A 26,917-nucleotide genomic window follows, 5' to 3' on the forward strand; every position below is an offset into this window, starting at 1 on the left:
TTTATATTGGGTCCAGGTCCCCGTTTCCGAGTGTTATCTCCTTTTTTTTTTTTTTTGCAACAAGAAAGATCGACTCACGGCGCTGACTGAGCCGTGGAAACGTGGTGGATTTAAAAAATGTTGCAAAGGCTCTGATTGGCTGATTCTCCTGAGAGGGCGGGGCGAAAATGCGGAAACAAGGTTCCCATTGGTCGCAGCTCTGACTGTTAAACTTGCTCATTGATAAAAAAAAAAAAAAAAAAGACCTGAATTAAATTATTGTAATGTCGAAATTCAAACATCAGCCCCCCCCCCCCCCCCAAATCAGTAGAAGTTACATTGATTAGGCAAAGATAAGAGTCAAAGACAATTGTTTATTGACAGTAATTAATCATCATTGTAACCAGAGTGATGAGCTCACGTCTGAAACCAGCTCACAATCAGTTTCACTCATCAATGCATGTGCATTTCTTTTGCTGATGTTCACCTTTAGAATAGCCTTGATGATCCTTTGAAAGAGTGTCGTGATTTAATTACACTGAAAGCACATTATAGACAACATTACTTATTTTGGAAAAAAAACTTGATCTTGTAAGGATGGATTGCTTCATTGTGCTCAGGATTGTTTTATAACTTCTAAACTCATCATATGTTATTTGTTTTTGTTTCGTTGTGTGTTAATTGTGAAAAATGGGAGTATATGTTTAGAAGCATTAAGGAAAACAAAGAGGGCTTAACAACGACAACAAATATTAGGCTTGGTTACATCTACAATCAGTAGACCTCATCAGGCAAAATTAAGGATAAAAGAAAAGTGAACATACTGCACTCAATTATTATTGTTGTCACACGGGAGTTACTAAAGATGTTACTGATATTACCTGAGTCCCATACAGCTAAGCTAATGTGATTGTTTTTCAGTACCAGCTCTATAAGTTTATACTGAATATTGAGAGGTGGCATCAAGTCAGTAACAAACAAACAAAGCTTAAAATCAACAACCTGGGTCAGATTTTAGTTCGAAAACTGTTTGCTTCTATCATGACTGGCACCAAGACAAGGATAGAAGTTATTCAGAGCCATAAAACTGCAACTCCATTTAGGCTACTGGAGTTAATAAAATGAACCATGCTTATCACTACTAATGGTAAGGATTCGTTATGTTTATTAAAAGGAAAGTGAGATTTTCTTCATTAGCGAGAGTGAATATCAATTAAACACAGCTTATTAAGCAGCACAGATTGACTTTTTTAATCTTGTGGAGTTGAAAGACTTTTACTGAAGTGAAGAAACAAAGTTAAATAGGTGTGATGTTAAAGTGACAGAAAGAAAATGATCCATGCTGACACGTGAATAAAGCTGGCTTATTTTCATTTTGTTTCTCTATATTCTGAAGGATATTGTGATCTAAGTCAAACACTAACATAACATCTGTGAAAAACAGATCGATTAAGAAATAATTTATTTTTCAAAAATGTCACCTATAAAACATTAAGATACTGCAATTTTGTACCGAATCATACAAATGAATTGTTGAACTAGAAATGAGACATTCCTTAGTTTGGCCATTAAATTGGTGGTAATGTGCCAAATAGCTGGAAGGTCAGTGTTCCTAAATGAGAAAAGTTAAAAAACAAATTTTCATTTATTTATTTATGTCTTTATTTCATCATCCGTACACACATTTTCATACAGCATCATTTCCCAGCTTGGAATCTGCAGCCATGGCTTCTTTAAAGAGTCTTTTTCTCTCCAGATTTTCATTCACTTTCCTTCTCTTTTCTTGCTTCTTTTGCACCAACTCCTTCTTCTTCGTGATGACCTCACTGAGTTCTCCTTTGTAGGCAACATCAAGTTTCTCCCTCATGATGTCCCGGGCACGCTTTCGATTTATATCCACAGATCTGGTCTGATGGCACTGGAGGGGGAAACAAAAACACAGCCATGAACGGGATAAACAGGTGTTTTCAATACTGTATAATTTACATTGTTATTATCACGTTATTATTATTACATTTTCAAACAGAAAATGAAATTCCTTCTTAACTGCTCCGTGAATGAGTAGTGGGAATTTTGAAAAGCATCTTTTTGGAGCAGGATTAGACTGCAGAGACACTATCAAAGGGTTTACAGTTCCTCCATTGTTTCAGTGTTTATAAGATTTGTAACAGTGACGTTTCTGAAAAAGCACAACAACAATTTTTAAAGTCTACATGTGAATGCAACTTGGGAATAATGTTATTTATTATTTATTTTTGCAAGTTTTGACCATTAATACGATTATAGGCTCCACAAAAAAAAAAATAGGTGCATGTTTTCATAATTTTGTCTGACCCTTGAACGTGGGCGGATTCGTGGCGGACAGAAGGAGGCTCACCTTCACGACTATCCCGGTGGGGATGTGCTTCAGCACCACACAGTTGCTGGTTTTGTTGGTGGCTTGTCCTCCGGGTCCAGATCCTCTCACAAACTGCTCTTCGAGCTCGTCCTCGCTCAGTCCAGGGAGGTCTGGCAGGTCCTTCTTCCCGGCTGCGGGACACCACGCGGGTCCAGCGGGGACACCGGGGAGAGCTCTGCTCAGGAGCCGCCGGGACGCGCTGTGCACGCAGCTGAGGAGCGGTAGGAGCGCCGACATTATATCTTACATTTCACCATAATCAGCGTGGTTAAAGCCGGTCGGACAGCCTCGCTGTCTTCACTTGCAAGGTTTGTTTATATCCTGTGACGTCATCCTCGGTGTTGTTGTCGTCCTTCAAGCCAATCAGAACGCAGGATGTTTTTCTTCACGGGCACATTAATGAGTGTGCATATCGAATAGCACCACCACGTGTCAACTTGTGAAACACCAGCAAACGGTCTCAATTTAAAATGTTTTTTTAATGAAAAAATACATGACATCATCTTGAACTTGATCAAATCTGTAACTATGTATTTGTTTTAAAAGCGAAGATTTCTGGAAATATATCAATTTCAGATAGGCCTTAATAAGTGTACCGATTTAAATGTGTTCAAATGTATATATTTTTTCTTCTAAGAAGAGTTGACAACTCCAGGTGGCGCCTTTGGAACGTAATTTGTAAAGATGCTACGAGGCACATATTTTCCAGCTGAACTTATAGTGCAAATTCCCTCGATTTTGTTTTTATTTTTTAGGTACCTGTGGCACCAGGGTTCTTTTGAAGACGTTGCACTGTCTGTAGGCTAAATATACTTGAATTTGAACATTTGATCAAAAATCAAAATGGTCACATTCACAGCAATGACCTCACTATGCAAATCCATTCCTTTTGTTCAACTCCATAAATTAGACTATCAAGCTCACATATAAATCCATATCTAAAACATGGCATGGAGGCACCTGTTAACTAAACAAGAATATTTTTGGACCGGGGAAGAATCTAACACAGGACCTTGAACATTCTGACCACAACCTAAAAACAGCTTCCTGTATGAACTCAACTGTGACCTGTGCAGTGAAGTCTATAAGGGAACTTGTTAACTAAGTAAATAAGACATTCTTTGGTTTGTTTTCGAGATGATATTATCACCCTCCTGCTTCCATGACCTCAATAGCAACATGAAATGTCAATATAATTAATATCAAAATTACTTTCATATTTTGATACATTATATTTCCATTTCTTCAACACAGAGGACTTCATTATTCAATTTGTTTACCAAGTGAAAGATTGGCAAACATTTCTGAAAGTAATTTCTCTGCTGAAATACCCCGTTGAAGTGTTAACTAGTGTAATTAAGTTGTTAACAGACTTTTACATCTATAAATGCATTAACTGCAAAACAGTTTTAAACGTTTTTATTTTTAAATATAGAAAGTAATTTGGAGTCTGACATGTTCTTCCCCTTGACAATGACTATAATTACTACCTCAGGAAACTATGTAGGTCAGAGAGGAAAGACAATCTCTCTGACGACCTGTGATGACCTCAGTCAGATTGTATGGGAGGTGCACTTCTAATTACTTGAACATTAAGTGTCGTCCTCATCTTGGAAAACTTTGACCTTGACTTTGTCAATCAGATGAGGACTCTACAGAAGACATTGTACCTTCGACTGATGTGTTGAATTTAGAATAGATTTGTTTAAATTGATCCTATTTACATTTTACAAGTACCATTTTAATTGCAGCAATCTGTATTGTTGTGGTATGCATGTTGTGAAAACAAATCTTAGAACAGATAAGCATCTAGACTGCTTGGTGTCTGGATAAGCAATGGAATGTTGGTAAAGGTTAAAGCAGGAGTGCAGGTACTGATTTTTTTATGACGTAAATGTAATTGAAAGACTTGAATTTTGTTTAGGAGTTGACTCCAGAGATTAATGGGGTCATGAAGTGATGATAAAGCTCATTGTGGCATTATTTTTCATGCTCCACATTAAAACAGTCAGTTAGAAGGAATAATGGTTGTACTGTAAAGGAAGTGAAACCAGACAACCCTATGAATTGACCCTATTTGGTAAAAAGAGCACTGACGAGTATTTCCAGGCTGCGTGTTGCATGTTCATGTAGAAATCCTGGTACTACTTCATGTAGTTTTATTACATGTCAAGAAAGAAGACGACTGAATATCCTGTCTGTTTACAAGGACAGTATTATGTTCATTTTATTCTAAGTATTAACTCATTTTAACAATGCGACCACACCATTTCATCTATTGCTTAATCCGAAAAGAAGCTGTGTCAATCTGCAACACGAACGCGTGTGGGTCTGTTTGTTTGTTTGTTTGTTTTTTTTTTATCGTTGACGGTTAGGACATGGCCGCTGGAGATGTATCTTTATAACTTCATATCGTACAACACAACAACGCTTTATGTGTGCGGAAATACGTAACCAGGCGATCTGGCAGCTCCAACCACGTCCCGCGTTTGCCTGTAAGGGGCGTCCGACTATCAACACAACTCAGCTGCGTCCTTGTAGTCAAGTTAGCAGTATTGAAGACACGCGCGGGGAAACGCACGAGCCCACCTTTTCAAGCGAAAACTAAATGGTTTGAACACAGTTCAGGTCGAGAAAAATCATTGATGCACAATCAAGTTATTTTGCACTGTGTGCGTTTCTTCTACGAGCATGCTTTGCTGCTGTAAACCTGTACATTATTATTGGATTAATTTGGCGCATGCATGGTGCACCCGTTTTAGATTCTAATGTCGACTGGGCTTTTCTCTTTTGTGAGGGTAATTGTTGGCCCTCGATTCACTTTAAAAGTTAATGTGAGTGTGTAGGGTATAGTTATCCAGAACATTTACTGAGAGCAAAGTGAAGCAATAACATAAGTTTACAATACTGACATTGAAAACAAAACCATTTAAGGCAAACGTCTCAGAAATCATAGGCAAGGTTGTGGGTGTGGGCCTGGATCCAAACCCACCACCGTCTAATTTTTTTTAATGAAAAAAAAAAACACCCCATTGACATGTCATTTGTTGAAATTGTATTATCCATCCACCCATTCCAGTTCAGGGTCGTGGGGGCGCTGGAGTCGATCCCAGCCTGCAGTGGGCGAGGGAAATTGTATTATATTGTAATAAAACATAAAGGCATTCGTGCCAATGACATATATTCAAGGTGATGCATGTGAAACATTGTAAAAGTATCTAGACAGACTTGAGAGTGACCTAGTTGCTGGGCCCTCATGAAATGTCCTCTTTCCAAAAATACGATTTCACTAAAACTTCATTTAAAAAAAAAGCTTATAATCCGACACAAAAATCCAAAAGGCTCAAACAGCTTCACATAGAAGACATTTATATAAATCCATGGGCGTGCAGCCTAAAATCTCAATCTCTGAACAGGGAGCCGGTGGAGTGACAACTTCCGGTTTTTATTGTGAAACCTGTGAGGGACACCTGGCTGCAAGCGGGTTAACTTGTCGACGTTTCGTGTCGCGCTTTGGAGGACTTGCAAGTCTTGCAGCGGAATCGGACTTGAGGAGTGACAACTTGCGGAGGGAAGAGCAGCTCCTCGACTCTCCCCCAGTCAGAGGACGCAGGCAGCAGCTGCTTGGAGGGGGCCAGCCCTCCCCGGACACACTCACACACACACATACACACCGCAAGCAGAGACGTTTCTCTCAGCACAGGACGAGCCCAAGCACCGACCCATGCGAGGTGGTGGTGGTGGGGGGAGAGAGAGATCGGATATTCAAGGACATTTCAACGCTCCCGTAGCTCCTTTGGCCTTTTCGTGGCGAGGACACCCAGCGTGCGCCGCGTCGCGCTCCTCCTCCGGCGCAGCGATGTGGCCACATTTTGTAAACACGGGCAGAACCGGTGGTTGATCTCGCGCCCGTCGTCGCCGCCGCCGCCGCCGCCGCCGGAGGGCTGAGGGATGTTTCGCCGCCTGTCATCCGCACGAGACGCAGCCCACCTCAACCCGCCCGCCGGGAGGACGAACGCAGACACACGCACGGGAAGCCAGGCGCGGACTCCGGTGGCGCTCCGGCGGGTTATGGCATCGCTTCCTAGCCGCGGCGCGTCACAGGCGGCGGTTAGTTGCTGAAGGCAGCTCGCGTTACCGGAGCCAGGGGTAGTGGTGGTGACAATCCACCCCCACCTACCCCCACGCCCCCCCCCCCCCCCTCCTCCTCCTCCTGAACAACAAGCCTAACCCCCCCCCCCCCCGGAGAAAGACCGGTGAAGTTCCCACCACGGAGTGCCGGAGTGTGCCGTGAGAGCCGCCGGGGGCGCGTTCCCGACATCAGGTCCAGGTATGTGACGCCGAGCGCCGCCAACCATCAGTTTGTCGTTACCGTGCTGCCATGTTGCTAGGTAACTAAACCGACGGTGGGTTTACTCCAGTTCATAAGTGGTCGTCCCTGTAAAGGAGAATCTGCGTCTCCTTCGTCCCGAGGGACCGACCCGATCGCCACACGTGTTTACCTTCGGATCGCTCCAGAGACGCAGTGTGATCTCTCTGATCCCACTGCGTCCCCACCCCCCCACCCCTCCTCCCTTCTCGGCTCTACCATGACGGCGTACGATCCATCTCGATCTGCCGTCTACTGACGGACTCCGAATTCACCTGCAGTCAACGGAACGCACGTAAACATTGATTTTGGAAAGCAATGCATGGCTGCCCACTCTCCACAGATAAACTCAGACAAATAATCACAACTAACGCCACAACAGACACCAAGTAGTAATCTCTGGATCTGTAATGAGTTTCAAATGAAAAAAAAAAAATACACCGCTGTCAGCAGTTGCTGGAGTCCAACCAAGAGTATTTGCTGAAACATGCTAAATTGGACTTTTTTTTTTTTTTGGAACTTTAAAATGCATGATAAGTCTCTATGTCCGTGTGTGACAATGACCAAATTAAGTTATTCATGGAAAAAACACCTCGAAATGTTTCCCCTCTGTTCTCGTTCAAAGATTTGCAAATACATTCTAAATGGGTAAACATATAATTCAATAACACGCAAATCAATAATTTATCGTAGCCACTCAAAACAAGTTCAATTTGAGACATTCTTCTCTCTCCCTCTCTCTCTCTCTCTCTCTTTTTTTTTTTTTTAAAACGACGCCTCCTGGTGCTTTGGCTGTTTAAGCTTGATTGAATCCAAAATGGCAACAAATGACTTTGTGTTTAGTTTGTCAAATCTGCTGGAAGATCTGAAGTTCTCTCTACCACAGCGTTTATTGTCAGGGTGGATGTTTGTGAAAACACCACTGCCCTATATGGACTGCATCGGTCACATCTTTAACACTTTTTTTGCATAGTACCCTAAATATATATTTTTTTATTTCAAATCGATTAGTTTTCATTACACTTGCGCGTCATTCTGTTCAGCAATTATTAAGTCTTTTTCGTCATGTTTCTTTGTGGGCATACGAGCACTCTCCATACAGTTTCTACACAAACCAGGGCCTGTATTTACATATATTTTTTGCCGCTCTGGAGTCGCACCGTGTCCCTGTTCACTGCACACAGGCACGCTTGTTAAAGCTGATGAAATGTTCTCCTGGCTGCGAGCGGTGCTGATGTTATCGCTGCACTGCATCTGTTTTAATAACGTATATAAATAACTGTCAGGCTCCAGTTTCAGCCTTCTTCATCTTTCTCTTTCGATGCATGCTTTTAAGAGAGACGCTCTCCAAGCGACACCCAGGTGTGAGAATTTATGTAAGACCCTGCTGCAGATGACAGCGTGGAAGGAGGGCACAGATCTTACACAGATTGCACTCGGCTCAGTTTAGACCAAAGCGGAAAAACCCGCGTGCCGTAAGCTTGTTTATGCCCATCCAGCCTCCTTTCCTTTTTCAGTAGGACGTGAGGTTGAAGGATCAGGAGTCCCTTCGCTTGACTCAGCAGGGCCGGGGTGAGTCATGAAGGCCGTTGCTGATATCGAGGCTGTGGCAGCCGCTTTCCAGATGATGGCTCTGCCATAAGGGCAGGGCGTCGCTCTTGCTCAACCGGCCCCCGCGTTGTGATCCTCCTCCTGCATTATGTTTGACATCCAATGTCGTTTAATTGAAATTTTCCCTTCCGACTTGGCTGGAGATGTCCCCCCCCCTCGTCGATGCCAATCTTTTATAAGAAGGAGAGATGGCCTGCATTCCAGGGTCTGTTGACAACAAAAGAAGTAAAAGTCACACATACGAGGACACGGTGTTTGTATTACTATGTACTATGAACACAGGGTTTATGCGTTACTTGGACATGTTGGAACTCGTGTCCTGCCCACTTGAAAGCGTCGATATTTATCTTAACATAGGCATCATTCACCGGTCTGTGAACTGTCACTTTTTATTGTCATTGTCAGTTTGGAAGTAAAACATAAAACTGGAAGGCGAAGTTCACAGCGAGGGCACCTCATGACGATCCGCACACGGTTTCCCGAGCAGACGGATGTCGCTAATGTCGCCGTCTAGTTTTTAATGGCGGTGCCGTCCGACGCCGGATCGGAGCCGTTGACTTCGAAAAGCCGTTGGCGATTAGCAGGGATATTTACCAATGCTATGCAATTGTGCGAGGAAGGTAAACAGCCTGTTCTCCAGCCGCTGAAGTGCTGCTCTCTTTTAAAACGCTTCAAGTGGAAGCCATTGATAACGGCGTCGGCATCACTCATGACCAGAGCCCGCAGCTCACACACGTGACCTTCCTCGCCAGTCATCTGTGACCCTTATGATACAGTTTCACTTTATGTGACGGCTCCTTTTGTAAAGCAAATTGCCTAACCAGTTTGTTTGATAGTAGACCTGCACACACCCCCCCCTCTTCTGGCAGACACACCCATATGAATATAGACGTAGGGTACACACACACAGGACTGGAGTGACAATGCACATGTATAAAAAAAAAAAAAAAAAACCAATCTCTTCATTGGCTTTTGAGCAGGGATACACACACATATATGTAACATTCATGCACACTTGCACCTACGATTCATACTTTCATTGACATTCTTGCCATTGGAATACTATGAATTATGGGTAGTTTCCGCAAGCAAGTTCTGCAGCATTGCAGACATACAGAAAGGTGCAGACTGGGCTCGAAGTTCCTTCAAAACACCTGGCAAGAGCCCAGTGATTCAACAATAGTCATCACACCAAACGCAACACGCATGAGGTCGGTGTATATCAGCATTTCTGCGCAGGCTATGCTTCTGGACAACGCTGACGGTACAACTAATCACTCCGACTTACTCCGTCGCATTTCATTGACAAAGTTATCATGTTTTAGTCTCAAAATCTTATCTGTCATCCGTTTTCAAATGTTTTTATAATGAATTAATTTGATCAATAATAATGGATATTGTAAAAATCAATTAAACAACAGCTTGCCAGTTTCGTTTTAAGATGCTATGATGTCAACATTGTTGCGAACGCCTAAAATTGAAACTAAAGATAACAAACAATACACCATGTATATTGATGCTCTGATATGTATCTATATAAAAGCTATTTACATGTTAATATAAACATCATTTCCTCCAACGGAAGACTTGACGGATAATACATAGAGTATTATTTCAGGTACCTTTTTATTTGTTTAATAAAAATACAAATGGATTTTGCTTCTAATTTGTCCATGAGACAATACTTGGTGTATTTGAGGTGTCTTTTCTGTCTTTATACTTCTACTGAATTGTAACTATTCTCAATATACTTCATTGACGTCCCTCCACACAGAACTGCTCTCTCGATTTTCATTCCGCAAAGTAATTTGAATAGATTTCAAATATTAATTCATTCTAAATATTGAATCAGTTTTTTCTGCGAAAATTAGATTTGTAGCTTTGGGATCGCTAATTTATATCCAGCTCTGACTTTGACACGGTGGAGATCTAAAATGAAGTTTAGTGGTTCTGCTTTTATGGTATGTTTCTCTCTTGTATTTATATTTGATGTTTGAATCAGTAACTTTATTATTCAATTTCAATACATCCATTAAAAATGAGGCTTAATATAATGGATTGAGCACTTTTATTCACATTTTCAAGCCTGTACAGATGGAAGTAATATTAAAATGGCAGTAGTTGAGAGGCTGGATCCTGATAGCTCTCGAACTCTCAGGTGTCTCTGCTGAATGTAACACATCAAGCAAACAAACACGATCTCACACCGCTGAAAGAGAACAAGTGGAGGTGATTATGAATCTGTTTATTGTTTGTGCAGTTGTGATTTTCACACGCAGCCCCTTATTTGTTTGTGACTTTTAGCTGTTAAGATTGCTTGCGGTCCTGACAATGTTTTGTTGTTGTTGTTTTTTTTTTTTACACAATGCAGGCGGCAAAGTAGTGACATTTTTAATGAGTGATCATTTGTAAGCGCATTCAGATACTGATATTTGCTCATTCATCTCAGGCAGGCCTCTCACTCTATTCCAAAACTAGAATTTGCCCAGCGCTCCGCTCGTGTTGTACTCTTGCGCGAGCGCCAGACAACCTCCTGATGGTCCCGAGGAAAACACTGTAAATATATGCTCTACGTCTGAGAGTGACGGTGGAGTGGAAAATTCCTGACAGAGGAGCCTATAGCGTTTGAAGCGTGTGCCCCGGCCTTGTTTTGAGTATTCATAGCACGGCTACGGCATCTTTGTCGGTTTCCACACCATGTGACGGATCGGCCACCGCTCCTCACTTTTTTTTTTCTTATGTTTTCGCGGTTCGAGTCGATTATATTTGTCGCTAATGGGAACGCGGTCGACGGCCGGGTTTTGCAGCCGTTGAGTAACGACGTGTTGAGTGGAAGGGAGCGAGGCACACTTCCTGCCAGTTAAAGTTTGCATGACGCATGCGGCAACTCACCACATCGTTTGGTTCCACGGTATCAGATGAGACGAGAGGGCTGGTGCAGGAAGAGTACAGAAACACTACGTACTAACGGCGAGAAGGGCTGCGTGCCTGTGTGTTGTGTCAGTTCCTAAATCATGTTGCGCCATCTGAAGTTATTTAGTAAAAATTCGTTGGACTTTTTTCTTTTTTTGTTTGTAATGTTCAGTGTTGCTGTGTTTAGGTTGCTCGTAAGAGCGAATGCAGTGTGTTTTGAAAGCACGTTTCACCCACTGAGCGACACGACGACCCTTAGCCAAGGCGAGATGGCTTTGTCATCTCAAAGAAATGTTATTAAGATGCAGCGGATAGTGAGAAAGATGGACCAGCTCCTGTGAAATGAAAAGCTATCTCCTTTTTTTTTTGTCTTTAAAACCAATAATGGGTTCTTTTCCTTTTCCTCCAGTGATTTTATTTCTGGGGTTGCTTGATGATGTGGCAGTTATCATTCTCTCCTCACTCCCAGCATTTCCCAGCCACAAGGCCAGGCTTGTGAGTCCTTTACTCGCGGCAGAGTTTGCATGTTCTCAGTTAAGATAATGTTTACTTGGTTCTTTTGGCCCGCTCACTGTATTCACCTTGTTATGACTTTAGAAACTCCAATTAGTTCGAGGGCTCCCCATACTGTATAACATGGCATCTTAACTTATATTAACCTAAAGAAGGAAATAAAACAGGTTTGACACATTTGATCTCAGACTGTAGTATATAAACTAGCATTCCAACACTTTATACCTTTTGCAAATGAAGACTTATGTGTCATATTAGCTTTGTTTCTTTGTCAGTCAATAGAGGCGGGTTCTAACAGCGACTATAATTTCTAATTGATTTACATCTAAGACATGTCTTTACCCACAGTGTCAGACAGACAGCAGGAAGTGTCACTCAGCAATGATAATATTTTTTATTTATTTTATTTTTTGCACGCATGGATCCTCGACACTCAGCAGCTCAAATGTGGTCAATTTGATTCAGCCCAAGAGGAAAAGGCAATCTGAGAGGGTCTCCTAGGTTTTTATTAGGTGTCATATTGTGGATTTCATTAATTCAATTCAAATCCAAAACAATTCTAATGTTGACATCCAGACAAAACCTCGCAGTTGTGCCAAAGCCCTGGGTGGAAATCACAAACCTTTACCAAACCTGTTTCCAAGCATCCTTTCAGCACAAGGCAAGATTCAGGAGCAGCAGACTGAGTTCCAGTAATAATGCAAAATTTAGTTACAATTCCACAATCTGATGTGTCTTGACAGGCATTATCATCCACTGTTTTATTATTAATGATAACTTTCTTTAATATGAACCTCTTCCAAGTGCAGCTTAATTTCTTTTGAGCCAAGTAAAGAAGCTCAAATTCTTTGGAACTATTATTCAACAGTTTTCAGTATGTTTACATATTGAAAAAAAAAAAAGTCACATTTTTCCTTCAGACTTCTAAATACGTTTGAGGAATAACACTTTGGAGATGCTGCGTGGACCGTGTACAAAATGACCCAAATATAAGTGATAACACAACAGATTTACAACACGTTTTCACATGGATGAGTGTAAATGTAGAAAACGATGAATAGAATAATGACAAAGCTTGCTTCAAACAGCTATGATTTTTGAAATTGTACATTTAGCTTTCAAACCGTTCACAGTCCCTCCTTTGGCATTTGTTTTACTTTAATTTCAGTGAAGAATCCGAATCAACGTCTCTCCACTTTGACTCTCAGAAGCTTTTTTTGTTTTGTTTTGAAAAATAACACATCAAGTCAAGAGGTGTGTTTTTGCTCCCTTGATCTGGACCTTTCCCTCACAGTTTCTTGGCAGCATGTCTACCACTGGCAGTGCTGGCCATCGAGGTTAGAGAAACAACATGGTGAGGTTCACAGGTTCAAATCCCTCTGCTGACAGGATACCACTGTGAGCAAGAACTCTGAACCACACCAGCTCTGAGCATGTGTGGTTAAGGTGAAATATGAATAAAATGTGTTAAATATGACAAGCCATTTCCCCAAGGGGGTTAATAAAGTTGACAGATGAAGTAACCAAAAACGATCCAAACAACTGATAAAACGGCGGTATGTTCTGATTGTAGCCTCGCTTGAAAAAGAAAATGTTTTGTATGTTGTTAGGAGTTTAAAATTAAATGAAGCGAATGAAACCTGCTGTACTTTAGGGCTCCAGGTTGAGGTGGTGGGAGGTGAAACATGGACATGTTGTAAGACAACTTTGAAAAAGGACAAGACTGAGATAACTCAACGTCTGGGTCCAAGCGTCTCTTGTGGTGTGTTACTGGTGTGCAGTTTGTCAGTATCTATCCAAAATCATCCAAGGAAATTAAAGAAGGGAACTGGCAATGAAGGTCATGGACAGTTGGGGGGCACATTTGAGGAGTGACGTGATAGAAAGGTGTCAGAATACACGATGCGTCTCAGTTTGTTGCATATGAAGTGGAACAGGGATCCTACACAGATGGTCTTAAATGTCATGGCTGATTAGTGTCCAGTGACCTCTTACACAACTGTAGACATATTGCAATCTGGTCACTTATCTGAAGGTGAACATTTTATTTAAGCCGTCATCTGTCCAGACAGTGCTTCAAATGAGTCTGGATCTGACTTTCAGTCATGCTGTGAACGGTGTATTGTGTGTGTGTGTGTGTGTGTGTTTTGTTTTTTTTCTGTGCACAATGCCACCTCAGCTTCCTTAGAAAAAAAGCGGGTGATGCTAACGCTGGTGTTGAGATGTTGACAGGGACAGCAGGGGTAGAACCTGTCCTCATGCATCCCCGATGAGCCAGCTGATTAATGCCACGTCGTTGCTAATGCTCCCGCAGTGGCGTCGTCTGCGAAATTAGACGAAGCCGACGCTTCGCGCCATCGGCCTCTCGCCCCCGACCGGACGCCAGCTTTGCTTGGAAGTGTGAGTGGACTCCAAAGACGAGAGCAGAGGTCTTTTTATAGCAGTCATCCACCTTCCCGTGTCCTTACTTAAGTTTCATTTTATGGACGGGGAATCAAGTCTGCTCTGTGCATCCTGTCAGTGATGGGTGTCCGTATTTCATTGTGATATCCATCAGGCTCACGGATGAAGTGGCACGCCCTCCCTTCCAGGAAACTTCTTGGCTCTTAAGTAGGAAGATCTGCTTCTGTGAGGCATAGTTAATGTGTTAGCTAATCTAATCTGCAAGGAGCATAGTCTACTGTAAAACGCTGCCTGCACCACCCAGTCATTGAAGAATCATCTGGTTGGTGGACTTTCTCAATGTTTAATTGTGAGTCGTATTCAGCAGGTATTTTATTATTTATCTCCGCAGCTTTGATGTCGACATGGAACATGCAGTATGTGCCACGTTATATGCATTTGTTTTGTTCCTCCGTTCTTCGCGCCCCAGCAGCCCTCGCAATGTTTGAGTCACACGGATCATGTAAAATGAAAGCGACAGCACCGCTTCATGTCACTTTACCCATACTCTCCTTTCTTCTCCAGTGGACACAGACACCTGATTTCTCTGAGCCTAAAAATAGATGCCTCTGTACCCCGACTCCCCCTCCTCGCTCCCCCCTTAACTCTTTACTCTTTACTCAGACTGCAGAGACTTTTATTTTTTTGGTCTCCTCTCTGCTTCGCCCTTCGTCCTGCGTGTGAAGCAAAGCACCGCAGCTTCAGCCGAAGCAACATACATGTTATATGTGCGTGACGGAGAGCAACATTAGAATCGTAAATTTTGTAAGTGATTGTTGTTTTCACAAGTTCTGGCTCTGATTAGAAAAAATCTTAATGCCTGGGTTTCCACAAGGCTGTAAATCTGACCTCGGCGCCCTTTAAAATGTTAGCCGAAGTCATAAGACCAGGAGCATCTTTCAAAATGGCCATTTATGGTCAGAATGAGAGACAGCTTCACTCTTCAGTCAGTGGGTAGAGCACTTTTGGGAAGGCAGCATTATTTGTGCTGCACAAGAGGACTTGAGGTATTTTGTCAAAGGGCAGCACGAGACAACCTCTGCTTTTCTTAAGCTGCACTGCTGTGATTTACCTCGACGCGTGGCGTGCGCTCTAAATGAACAACTGTACTCGCTGAACTGATGATTCAGTCATTCAAATTTCTTTGAGTCAGAAACTGAGAAAGGCGGAACACAAAAGCAAAAGCGACTCAGACGGCTGCAGATCACTGTGTTAATGCTTGAGCAGTTTTCCGCCTTTATGGGCTCTTTGGGCTCGAGCGTTCACAATCAGTTGAGCACAGGGTTAATTTTATGCATTATCCACACACGCTTAATTGTAATCAAGACAAATTTGAACTTTAAAAAAAAAAAAAAAAGCTCTTAATGTGTAAAAGTTTGCTTTACCCATTTTTAAAATGACATTTATTTGAGGTTTTCGTTTGGTTTCCTGGTGAATTAACTTTAAACACAATCATGGAGAGATGAATTTGTTTCACCCCCTGCAGTGAAAGTTATTTAGCAGAGAAGGTAGGTACATATCTTCTACCCATGATGTACGCATTGCAGGGTGCATTGACATATCAGATTATGCAAATTAGAGATTTTATCATTTCACAAGAAATGCAAATGAATTTGCATTTGATGTCAATGACACACCTTCAAAAAGTTGAGACAGGGCGATATTTACCACTATATGCCATCCTTTTTTTTTTTTTTACTGTATTATGATCTGTAAACAGCTTTAACGGGAATAAATCTGGTTTCTGGAGTTTTGTGGGGAGGATGGTGTCCCAATTTTGCTTTCTCGTGCAACATGTTTTCTGTTGGTCGGAAAACATGTCTGAATGACGAGCAGCTCTTCTACAAATAACATATTGAAGCAAATATAACAGATGTTATAAAGGAGACGTTTCAACATTCATCCATACCTCCATGACATCCCAGCTAACTGTGGTTGAGGGCAGGACACACCCTGGACGGGTCACCAGTCCCTCACAGGGCAAACACACCGAGACAAACAACCACATGTTCACAGTCAAATAAGTCCTTCTTCAGTTAGACATACATACAGTCTTTCTTTCATGCTCCTTAATAATAAAAAATAAATAAATGACTGAAACCATCCTAAAAAGCACCAAATGAGGAAAATGTTGCTTTGAGTACAGGGCTTGGCTGTATGCACAGTTTGCAGTGTAGATAAGATAAGATCAGACTTTGTTAATCCCACAAGGGGGAATTCAGTTTTACTGTCACATTCTCATTGTTTTAATCAGCAAATCTGGTTTTATGTCCATATATATCCACTCTCAACAGTTGTAGATTGCAAAGGTCAAGGGCATGTCAAGTTTTTTTTGTTTTTTTTTATGATTGTGATTAGAAACTAAGTTGTACCAGTTTCTAATGCAGACATTTGAAAAATAAAATAAAACAGAAGTAACATCATTGGTTAGTAATGTGATTGTTTGTTCACAGCAACAGCTTCTTTCTTATATTCTTATATACTTTTTTTGTTTGCCAATCTTAAAGAAACAGTAAATGAAATGGTTAAACACCCTTTTTGTATCTATTTGTTGGTTGTTCTTATATTATTATTATTTTCATGCATTAAGATGTTGAGACATGGGTCACATTTCCATGACTTAATAGGAGTGGGTCACTTTTCCATGGGGCGGGTCAGAATTTTATAATAGAAAAGTGAGTCGCGGGTCTCTTTTCCATGGAGGTCACTTTTATATCCGACGCCAGTCGAAAATGATGTGGTGTAGTTTCACAATTCTTGTGCCTGCCTTACTATCCCAGGCAGCCATTTAATTTTTAAAATTATTATTATCATTATGTTTCCACTGTTTGTTTGTTTTTCTTCGGGTAACTCGTCCCGTATTGTTGAGAGCACGGACACAAAAAAGCCACATCAAAACGTGTTGGATGTTGGGCAATATGTTGCTTTGTCCGTTTCCGGATAAATCCCCAAAAACTGCAAAAAAAAAAATGTCCCATCCAAACTAGATGGGAGAGGCACCTCATGGAGGAGATCAGAGGAGGTCAAACAAAAATATGTCTGGAATTTTCTAGTTCTTAGTCATTGTTGCCTGCAAGGGGCTGTTTGTGGCCTCCCAGGTTAATGGTGAACTACATGCAGGCGACATACGGTTCAAAGGGGCGTTTGTTATTGCAGATTATGCACGTGACAGCAGGCTTATCTTGACTTTCATGCGTATATGCATGTTTGGCTCACAATAGCTGTATTTGTTACTATTGTGTGTCTTCTACTTGTACCTGAGTAGCAAATATTTAGGTGGAGTGAGTGGGCGTCTTGGGTGGAGGCTGTATCAAAGGGTGGGGTTGCAGTGGACGGGTGGAGCAGAGGCCTGGCTAAAGTGAAAGTGGAGACAGGAGAAAGGGGAGAAAGAAGTGTCGGCCCCAGCAGCGTCTGGGCTCCACTTTCCTCGTCACTCTGACTTCATCCTGGCAACCAATAAGGTACGGGCCCTGTGTGTCTCCATGGTAACCCCCGTTCAAGCAACGATGGAGAGGATAGAGGGGCAGGAAAGGGAATACATTTTGGCCTGAGGCGCAACATTTTTCTTCACAAGTTTTGTTGAGTATAATCCATTTCCTTTTTCTCCTGTGACGTGCTTATTTATAAGAAGTCACTCTGCCAATTATGAGAGAGCCGCCGAAGTTTTTTTTTTTTTGTTTCTCTAATATGGGCAGACTAAAAATAGACTCAGACAAACACAGCTGGGGTTTTTTTTTTTTTGTGCGTTTGCATTGCTAACATCATGTGCCGTGACTTCATTTTCACATTAATCACAAAACTGCCTCAGTTTTCTTAAACTGAAACAAATCTGTAACATTTGATTCCTTGAAAGGTTTCCTGTTTCCTATGTGCCTTTTTTTTCTTTCTCCGAGACGATGAATGTCAGTGTACCAGTGTTAGAAAAGTATCAGGCGATTCAAAATCCTCCCTCTGTTCTCTGAACGACTTTCTATTCTCCGCTTGATTGTTAGTCAGATCCTGCAGCTTGAATCTCTGATGCATGTGAAGCAATCTGGATTTGCCATCGACTTAGAAACAAGGTGTCATCTGACTGTAATGAAGAAAGATGGGCCCCATCACGGTAAAAGTTCATGTAATCAAAGCAACTTTGCCAGAGACTGCTTGTGGCACTGATACTAGGAATCTTTTTTTCCCTAGTTTATCCAAGCCTTAGTGTTCAGCTTCTGAACAGTCAATGGAAAGTAAGGACCAAGCAACACATGAACAATTCGGTCTTAATTTGAATCAGCATGGAGATGTTTGGGGAATATTGTATTAATCATTGCATTTGTATGAAGCATTTCCTTTCCTGCACTCAGTGGGGCCCATGAATCCATTCATGGGATGGACAAAATGCTTCGCCAGTGACGCCTTCATATTCTGTATGTGCCAGTGTTACATAAGTCTGCTCTGTGCGCAGTTGATTTAAACTGTTGGAGTGCTTGGCGAGAATAACAGCGAGGGGGATCCTCATTTAACCTTGGCACATAACTGATTAATCCAAATGTCATTTGCATATAAGGTCATCTAATTTTGGATTTTGGTGTGTGTGAGGCATGGTGTTGATTGGAGATGTAGTTGGTATGTAATGAACCTTTTTGGAAAACTGTGAGCATCACTGAGGCATAAGAAAACAATGGCTCCAATTATTAGAGCAGCTTAAAGTTCTCGGCAGTCACTCGGCACCAGATTTATTTATGTTGAATTTTAATTGCATGCTGCAGGGCGATCAAATCTAAAACTTGTCTCATTTTCCACTGGTTCAGCGCCTCAGTGGGATTGAATGAGATTTACGGATCTGCCTTAAATCTGAATCATGTTCACCATGAGATCTTTTGTGACTCTTTGCATAAGATTATCTTTACAATCAAATGTTTCTTGTTAAATATCATTGATATCTTTGCTAAAGTTAAAATTCCAGTGTGGCTTCAACAAATTGAAAGAAAAACTTGGAAAGTTTGTGCACGGAAGGAAAATCATAGTTAACAAGGTAATGATGCCGTTTGTTTGCTGCTTTAAATGGATCTCTTTCTCTGGAGTAATCAAACTTCATCCTATCGCACTTTCGTTCACTGCCTCCCTGTGTGGGATCTTTTTTAGAAGCAGGTCTTACTTGCAGGGCCTCAGTAGGAGGACGAGGAAGGAGGAGGAATACAATGTAGGAGATGCTTACAGGGTGTCAAATATTTTTAGCTATCCCCTTGCACTGTGGCGAAGAAAGAAACAAGGGTTGGTAGCGTGTCCCTCCTCCGTAGCCTGTGGAAGAGCTCAGGCCTGAGGTACGTGATGGGTGATGGTCATTTTCTCCTTCCGACTGTATACATTGTACACAAACAAGAGGAAACACTTCACACCGCTGTTATGTTAGGATACCGCTAGTGATAGATAGATAGATAGATAGATAGATAGATAGATTTCCCTCTTGCCTCACCTCTTTGAGTGGTGCATTGTGTGGTAAAGCACCTAAAGACTCACGGTTGCCATTCGAATCGACAGAAAAGGCAGCCTGTTTGCTCTCCCATTTTGTGTTTTATTGAAGCAAGCAAAATACAACCTTTGTCTTTGTCCACATAAACTGGTTCTGCATGAGCCACATAAATATAATAGCCTCTGTCCCAAGTTATGGGATAACAAGGCTATAATGTTTTGGCCAGGATAGGTACATTTATAGGCTTCCTGCAGAGAAGAGTACCGGTACCTGTATGTCCAAATTCCTTTTGTAAGCCTCTAAGGCAGTGTGCTTTGTTGGGTGTGAATCAATTTAGTATTCTGTTAAATAATCTGTTTGTCTCACGTATACCCCTGAGAAGTAACTTTAATCCTTCACCCCTATTAGACACCTCACTAGATAATAAACATGAAACCTCAGTATATTGTGCTCTGAGATTCATGGCCTCTTGGCTATTGGCTATCGCAGGGGGCTGATAAAAACCCCTCCCTCTCTCTCTCTCTCTCTCTCTCTCTCTCTCTCTCTCTCTCTCTCTCTCTCTCTCTCTCTCTCTCTCTCTCTCTCTGTCTCTCTGTCTCTCTGTCTCTCTGTCTCTCTGTCTCTCTGTCTCTCTGTCTCTCTGTCTCTCTCTCTCTGTCTCACTCTCTCACTCCCAATCGCTCGCTAGGATATACAGTCTGGCACAAATGGCATTGTCTTAAGCCTTTTCCCATTTTAACTGGATTGGTTGGTAAGCCCATCAACTCAATCAAGGGTTTTTGCAACAGGCCCGCTCGGTGTTTGGAGCCGTTGTCATAGCTGTAGTCATCTCTAAAATATCAAGGCAACACTTTGAAACTGATCTATATTTTAGGCAGGCCGGGGGTTAATATTTTCCACTCGTATTTGAAAGGGGTCTTGCCTCCACAGTGATGAGGGGAATCCAGCTCTTACACCCTCAAAGCCCCTGGAGACCACCTGCTGCCTGTGTAAAAAGTGTTAATTCCCACTTCATGTTATGTCTTCTGACAGATTTAGTAAAGCCACTTTAAATTATTGTGGGATGGCACAGCCTCGGACTCAAAGATATGTTTCAGGTTTAGGTTGTAGCAAGAGCCCACAAGCTTGTGATGAACAGCGCAGTCTTGGTTCGTAGAACAAACTGCTTGCATCTATTTATGTCACTTAACCACGATTGGAGTTGAAGCAGACGTGCACATTTCGATCTGCTCTCAGATCTCAGATCACAGATGTAGCTTTGCTTACAGGCATCTTGCTTCAAGCACTGGAGGTATTTTAGATCACGTTATCTGGAAGGTTTAGGTTTAGTGTTCAATTACACAAGGTAACAAAAAAAATAGAAAAACATGGTTTTAAGCAATCATGCTTTTGCAAAGAGGACAGCTGTATGTGTTTCAGGATGTAGTATTACACACCACAGGTTGCACGGTCCTGTCACAGCTGGCCACACATTTAACAAGAGAGAAAAAAAAAAAAAATGGCAGAGAATCTGTCTCAGTCAAAGGGTCTCGCTGGTTTTGGTTTCATCAAAACAGGAGCAGGAACATTGGAGGCTGCTTTGTGATGAGCGCTGTGCATTGGCGTGTGCCGCTATTGCGTCATTGCCTCGAGGGGGGCAGAGACTGTATTTTTAGAAGGGAATGAGCATATTCTTTGAACAAACAACGTCAAGCACTGTGCTTGCGTATGCTTGGATTATTGTGACCAGGCTATTTTTATGCTCTATGTGTGAGAGTGCTTTTTTCTGGGTCAAGCATGGTGCCAGTACTCTCTCGAGGCTGCTGGTGCATCACGCGTTACAGGTCCAATGCTGTGCAAAGCATCTGGATCACCAAGGAATGAGGAATAGATACAGGTTTAAATGTTGTGGAGTAAATCTTTTATACGATAGCTTTGCAGGTGAAGCACGTAACATCTATAAACCATAGACGATGATTATATTTGTTACATTGAGAATGTATAAATCATTGAAGAAAGCGACTCTGCAAATGAAAAAAAAAAAACGCTTGTTTGCAATGTCAAAATTAATTTTTTTTTTTTACAAAGTTTAAATGTCTGCATCTTTATTTTCTGCTGCAGCCAGAGACTGAGAGACGAATGCTGAAAGAACAGTCTGCAACAAGATTTACGGATTCTACCAAAAGCAATGTTGAAACTATGAAGCCTGGTTATAACTGGTTCCTGTCATGTGGAGCAACAGACTGCAGGGTGAGGAAATAAAAATGATGTCACAATCTCTGCCTGACAAATCTGTTGGCATAAACCTATTCAGCATCTATTAAGTCGGTATCTAAACGCATACACAGACGTATGAGTAAACGTTCTAGAATTAATCCATTAAAATGGCGGGTGAGCTGCGAAGTGTTATACTCCTCCCTTCAGAGCTGCACGTGATGTCACGTCACCTCATCCCACATGCCCACAGATCACGGCACATTTCATACGTGACGTCATCTGGAAGCATTCACTTCACACCCCAGCTCCAACATGAGACTTGTGCACATGTGGTTCCAGCTCTTAATGAGTTCATCTTTGCAGAACAACTTAGATTTGTTTTTAAAGGGCAGTTTATGTCTGAAAACAACTCAAGCAGAGATTAAATTGATATTCGACAAAAATCTTTATAGCGCCAAAGCAAACCAGCCCTTGATGGGTTGCCATGTCTGTGCCATCTTGGTGTAGAATCTGTTCTACCAGCTGGACTTGCAAAGGCACAGTTCGGGTTAGCCCTTGCAGAAAGGATTATATTAAGGAAACAAAACAAATACAAACACTCCATTTTTAAGGGACTGGATTAAACTCATGACTGTTGCAGCCACAATTGAGTTAATGCTCGCCAAATGGGCCGATTGGATAGTGATATGGATCAAGTATGGAATATGGATTAGGATACCTTTTTCCTGTATGGAAGAGGGTGTGCAATAGCATGTGCAGTTAAGTTTGCTTTCGACCATTGTTTAGTATTAAGGTTTGTGTTAAATCAAGAGTGAAAACAAAGATCAGTTGCATTTGCAGTTCATTCATGGTCCTGGTTGGCAGTCGCTGGCACACTGTCTCGGTATCAGTTCAGATCCCTGTACGTCGTCATCACCACAGGCTTCTGCTACTGCCAGAGCGGAGCTGTGACCGTACGGCATCCCTCTGTTGATCTGCTTGTTGTTTTTCATGCCGCTCTCTCTGTTCATTAAGGCCTTCCTCCAGCTCCTGTTACTTCCTTCTGTGTGGGATGTCCGTCGGGGGCTGGGCTTTGATTCACATACTGGTCATTCGCTGGCAGATAATCAGACGATAAAAGAATTTGTCATGCCTCATCATGTCAAGTGTCTCCCAAATCTGCACAGCTGTCACCGCCGTAATCTCTGGCCAAAAGGAAATTCTGAGAAAACACTCTCAAGTTTCAGTGTTTAGTGTCAAGTTTAATCACTTGCAGCCGGCTCTCATGACTGGTTTCACATTATTGAGCCGTGTTTTTTTTTTTTTTTTTAAAGTAAGTGAAGATGCTGGTCACCAACACTGTTGACAGGTGTGTGCATTGTCACCGTGCCCTCTAAAACTTGGCTTCTGAAACCTTCTCCGGCTTCTGAGCTGCAGGCTGTTCCCCAGGCTTCTCCGGCTAGCCTAGTTTTCTCGGAGCCTTTCCCCAAGAGTGCAGTTATTTTCAGCAAATGGTGGTGTTCTGCTCTGATTTTGTCAATGCATTGTACGACTGTGTAAAGCAAAGATCTTGCATAAAAAATGTATGGAACACAGTGTTTGAACCAGAGCACCGCTGAGTCTGTTAGTATGCAGCTGCTCCAGGTTGCATGTGTGCCCTGGCAACGCTTGGATAAGCTTATTAGATCAATGTATCTTCTGTGAGGAGCTGCAGGAGGCAGCACCCTATAGCGTGAGGACCAGGACAATTTGTTACACCGGGAGCCTGACTAAAGCTAGCCTTTGTTTGCCGGATAAGTGACGCAGCGGGAATATTAGTGTGATTAGTGTGATTAGAGGGAAAGGCTGGCTTCCAGAGCAAGGTCCGGTCACAGCCATAGGTCAGATATGAGTGAATCTCGGGGGGGGGGGGGGGGGGGGGGGGGGGGGGGGGGGGGTTATGCAATGATCTGTAGTCACATTTGGGATGGTTGAATGGCAGCGATGCCAGAATGGTGTTGTTGTTGTCCGTTTTCACACATGCCGAGTTCGCCCTGCTCCACGTCGTGACTAAGACGGGTTCCATGTGTTTTCGTCAGACCAATGTCAACACAAACTCGACTATCCACGGTTGTTGTTGAATTATCCACATCAGAGATGATCCCAAAATGCTGCACTGCTAGAGCTAAGAGCACAAACACATTTGCCGGTGCTTCCATTTTGCAATACTAATGTTCATCTTCTGTTAAAGGAAGTATCTTTATATTTGTGCTTGGAATCTTTTTTTTTTTTTTAAACGGTAGATATAATTTATATTTCCTTATTGATTCCTCTTCAGATAATGTGTCACCTGAACTGACTCCTGCTATGTTTAATTTCGATAAACTCATCCTACAATACAGTGCAGTCCTCAACAGCCAAGATTTCATTTTTTTTGTGTGTGTGTGTACTTTCTTAGCTTTGGAGAGATATTCTTGCCTTTGCGGTCAAATCGGACTTCTGCAACTCACGCCACCCACACGTTGCGTATGTATAGCCCACACCTACCCCTATCTGCCCAGTGGTTTCAAAACAATGCTTTGTGTGATTCTAAGGCTGCTATTTGTGAAACCTCGATAATGCACGGGGGGGATCTTAAATGTTACGTAATGCTCCCCCCCACTCACCCGTAATCCCTCTTATGCCGAGTGAGCCCCCCCATGTGACAGTGCTGAAGGGCTGGGAGAGACGGGGTGGCTGTTGGGACCATCGGCGAGGCACGGGTGCTTTCCGTACACACCAGCCAGCCCCCCTTACACTCACACAATTGAGCAGTGGCCTGTGTATAAGAAGGAACATTTCTCCTGGTTAGTGCCTCACTTGGAAGTGCGATGGTGGATGAAGACTGATGCCTGCACTTGAAGACTGAGCAAATATATAGTCACCACATTGAGCATATGACCTGAGAGCCACTCCGACTCTTCTCTCGTCTTCATCTGCGTGTGAGCCACGAGACTGAATGTTTCCCTGTGCATGGAGGAATTTCACAGCTTAAGGAGTTATTCTGCTTTTTATTTTTTTCACTTTGCTGCTTATGATGAAGGATCCGGCTGCTGTTTTCTGCTATTGAATGATGGATGTTGACTGAGACACTTTTTAAGACACTTTGAGTCATTTTGCTTGTCTGATGTTTTAACGTATCAAACACTGTTGTGTGAGTGTTTGTATATTTTTTTTTGTCACGGCTCACATGCTTTTTTTTTCCCCCTTCTTCTTCCTTTTCAACCTGCAGGGACCATCAATGTGGACTTCAGCTGGCGATTTGACGAGCCACATTTAGGAGCATCAGGACTCTCTCCGTCCCCCTCTCCCCCTCCCTTCCCTCCCTCCCCCCTTTTTCCCTGTCAAACTTTTCCCTGGTCCCCTTTTCCCATTCGCCAAAAATTCACCATGCTTATCAAGGAGTACCGCATCCCCATGCCCATGAGTGTGGACGAGTACCGCATTGCACAGCTCTACATGATCCAGGTGCAGTAATAACACGACATTCCTCACCAAACTCTCACACACACACACACACACACACACACACACACACACACACACACACACACACACACACACACACACACACACACACACACACACACACACACACACACACACACACACACACACACAAACACAAACACAAACACACACACACACAGCTGGCAACAAATGGCAAAGGGATGCTGAAGCCAGGAGTCATACACAAACCGCTAGAAAGATGATGCATTTACACAGGGAACTCTTCAAGAGAGCAATCTCACAGCGCATTCAATTATAAAATCATTGGTCACACGGTGTGTGACGCTGGCGGAGCAACAGAACAAAGGGGGCTTGTGTGCTGACTGGTTATCCAATTTAAACTCTCTGAAGCTGGATGGTTTCAACAACCATCGGCTGTATGTTTCTGTAGAAGGAGGCGTGGGGTCACCCGGCTCACACAGCACACATGCAATCCTGACAGAGATGGACATGTTGCTTTGTTAGTGTCAGGCGAATTCATTTGTCAAATCAGGCCCTTGGCGGGAGATGAGGTGTCTGTGTATGAGCTTTATGGTGTACAGCAGGAAACAGGAAAGAGCGAGTTATACAGTTTCAGTTATCCTCTGCTGTGACACATTTTTCTCTGTATGTATCATGTGTACATGGAGGATTTATTTAATCTCGTGGTGCTGCCAGGTGCAGGCTGTTAAACATTCAGCAGTTTGCTGGGCTTTGAGATGTGGGGTTATGTAATGTGCACTTTAAATGGCAGTTTTAACAGTTTGTTGAAGAGCAGGTTGAAGTTGCAAGCAAGCCTGTCTGATCACGTCAAGACGTTTTCAACCATGCTGATAGGAATGCAATTTTTGAAATATTGCTTTTGTTAAATCGGGCAATAAAAACCATGTGGACTTCATCCATCATTTATTATAAAGCCAAAGCAGAAGCCATATATTCTGGATATACTGTGTTGTTGTTTTTTCTTGTAGGACATACATGTGGTCATACATGGAAGCTGCAATATTTTCCTGTATTCCCCAGGGAGCAGCTCCACTGCATAAGGATCACTGAACATGCTCTCTTTAGTCCTTACCATACAGAGGCCTCTCCTGCAACTGCTATTTTTACACCAAAATGAAAGAGTGTTCATGTTCTAAAAATAGTCATGTCATAAATAAAAAAAAAAACCCATTATACATTTACTGTTATAATCACACGAGAACAGAAGTTACAGTTTCATTTCGCTGTATTGTATTGAGAAAGCAATTTCTCTCAGTTATTTTGACATCGATTATATTCTTGAAACTGAATCTATTCGTCCTTTCTGTACAAATGGAATAATTAATTGACAGTCGTGATTACATTGGTTAATAAGAGAATATTGTATTTCTCAAAGTTATTTATAGTTTTTGGTATATCGTCCACATATCAATCAAGCAAACTGATTGGTTGTCCAGTCGAGCTGTAGATGGTTGTGTGTGTGACTCGGCAAACATGCCCCAAAGCCAGCAGACGTTTCAAAACAACACGAATGTTTCACCGTGCCACAATTTTGCACACTTGATAGTTTCTTTATCAT

General features: G+C 42.3%; 2 protein-coding genes across 4 annotated transcripts in view; one reads left to right on the top strand and one right to left on the bottom strand.

The window, feature by feature from the left end:
- Window positions 1-1,658: 1,658 nt before the first annotated feature.
- Window positions 1,659-2,686, bottom strand: mtrfr (mitochondrial translation release factor in rescue). Its single transcript, XM_080499497.1, has 2 exons — window positions 2,357-2,686; window positions 1,659-1,897 (listed from the first exon to the last, which is right to left on the bottom strand). Exons 1-2 carry the CDS (start codon window positions 2,612-2,614, stop codon window positions 1,667-1,669), a joined length of 489 nt encoding a protein of 162 aa, XP_080355623.1. The 5' UTR covers window positions 2,615-2,686; the 3' UTR covers window positions 1,659-1,666.
- A 3,231-nt stretch (window positions 2,687-5,917) lies between these two features.
- LOC308132017 (membrane-associated phosphatidylinositol transfer protein 2-like) overlaps window positions 5,918-26,917 on the top strand; it is a gene marked incomplete at its 3' end in the record, with an annotated part of 42,893 nt that continues 21,893 nt past the window's right edge. For all 3 annotated transcript variants that reach the window (XM_080498953.1, XM_080498951.1, XM_080498952.1), the window contains exons 1-2: window positions 5,918-6,707; window positions 25,100-25,335. In XM_080498953.1, the coding sequence (XP_080355079.1) occupies window positions 25,258-25,335 (78 nt within the window). In that variant the 5' untranslated portion in view covers window positions 5,918-6,707; window positions 25,100-25,257. The remainder of the gene's footprint in view (window positions 6,708-25,099; window positions 25,336-26,917) is intronic.

Source organism: Blennius ocellaris (assembly GCF_963422515.1).
Source record: "Blennius ocellaris genome assembly, chromosome: 7".
Classification (NCBI taxonomy): domain Eukaryota; kingdom Metazoa; phylum Chordata; class Actinopteri; order Blenniiformes; family Blenniidae; genus Blennius; species Blennius ocellaris.

Excerpts from the sequence above, each read along its gene's own strand:
- mtrfr (XM_080499497.1), bottom strand. The coding sequence starts at position 2,614 with ATGTCGGCGCTCCTACCGCTCCTCAGCTGCGTGCACAGCGCGTCCCGG. Across the intron at positions 1,898-2,356 it reads CCACCGGGATAGTCGTGAAG|TGCCATCAGACCAGATCTGT; the intron begins GTGAGCCTCCTT and ends TTCCCCCTCCAG.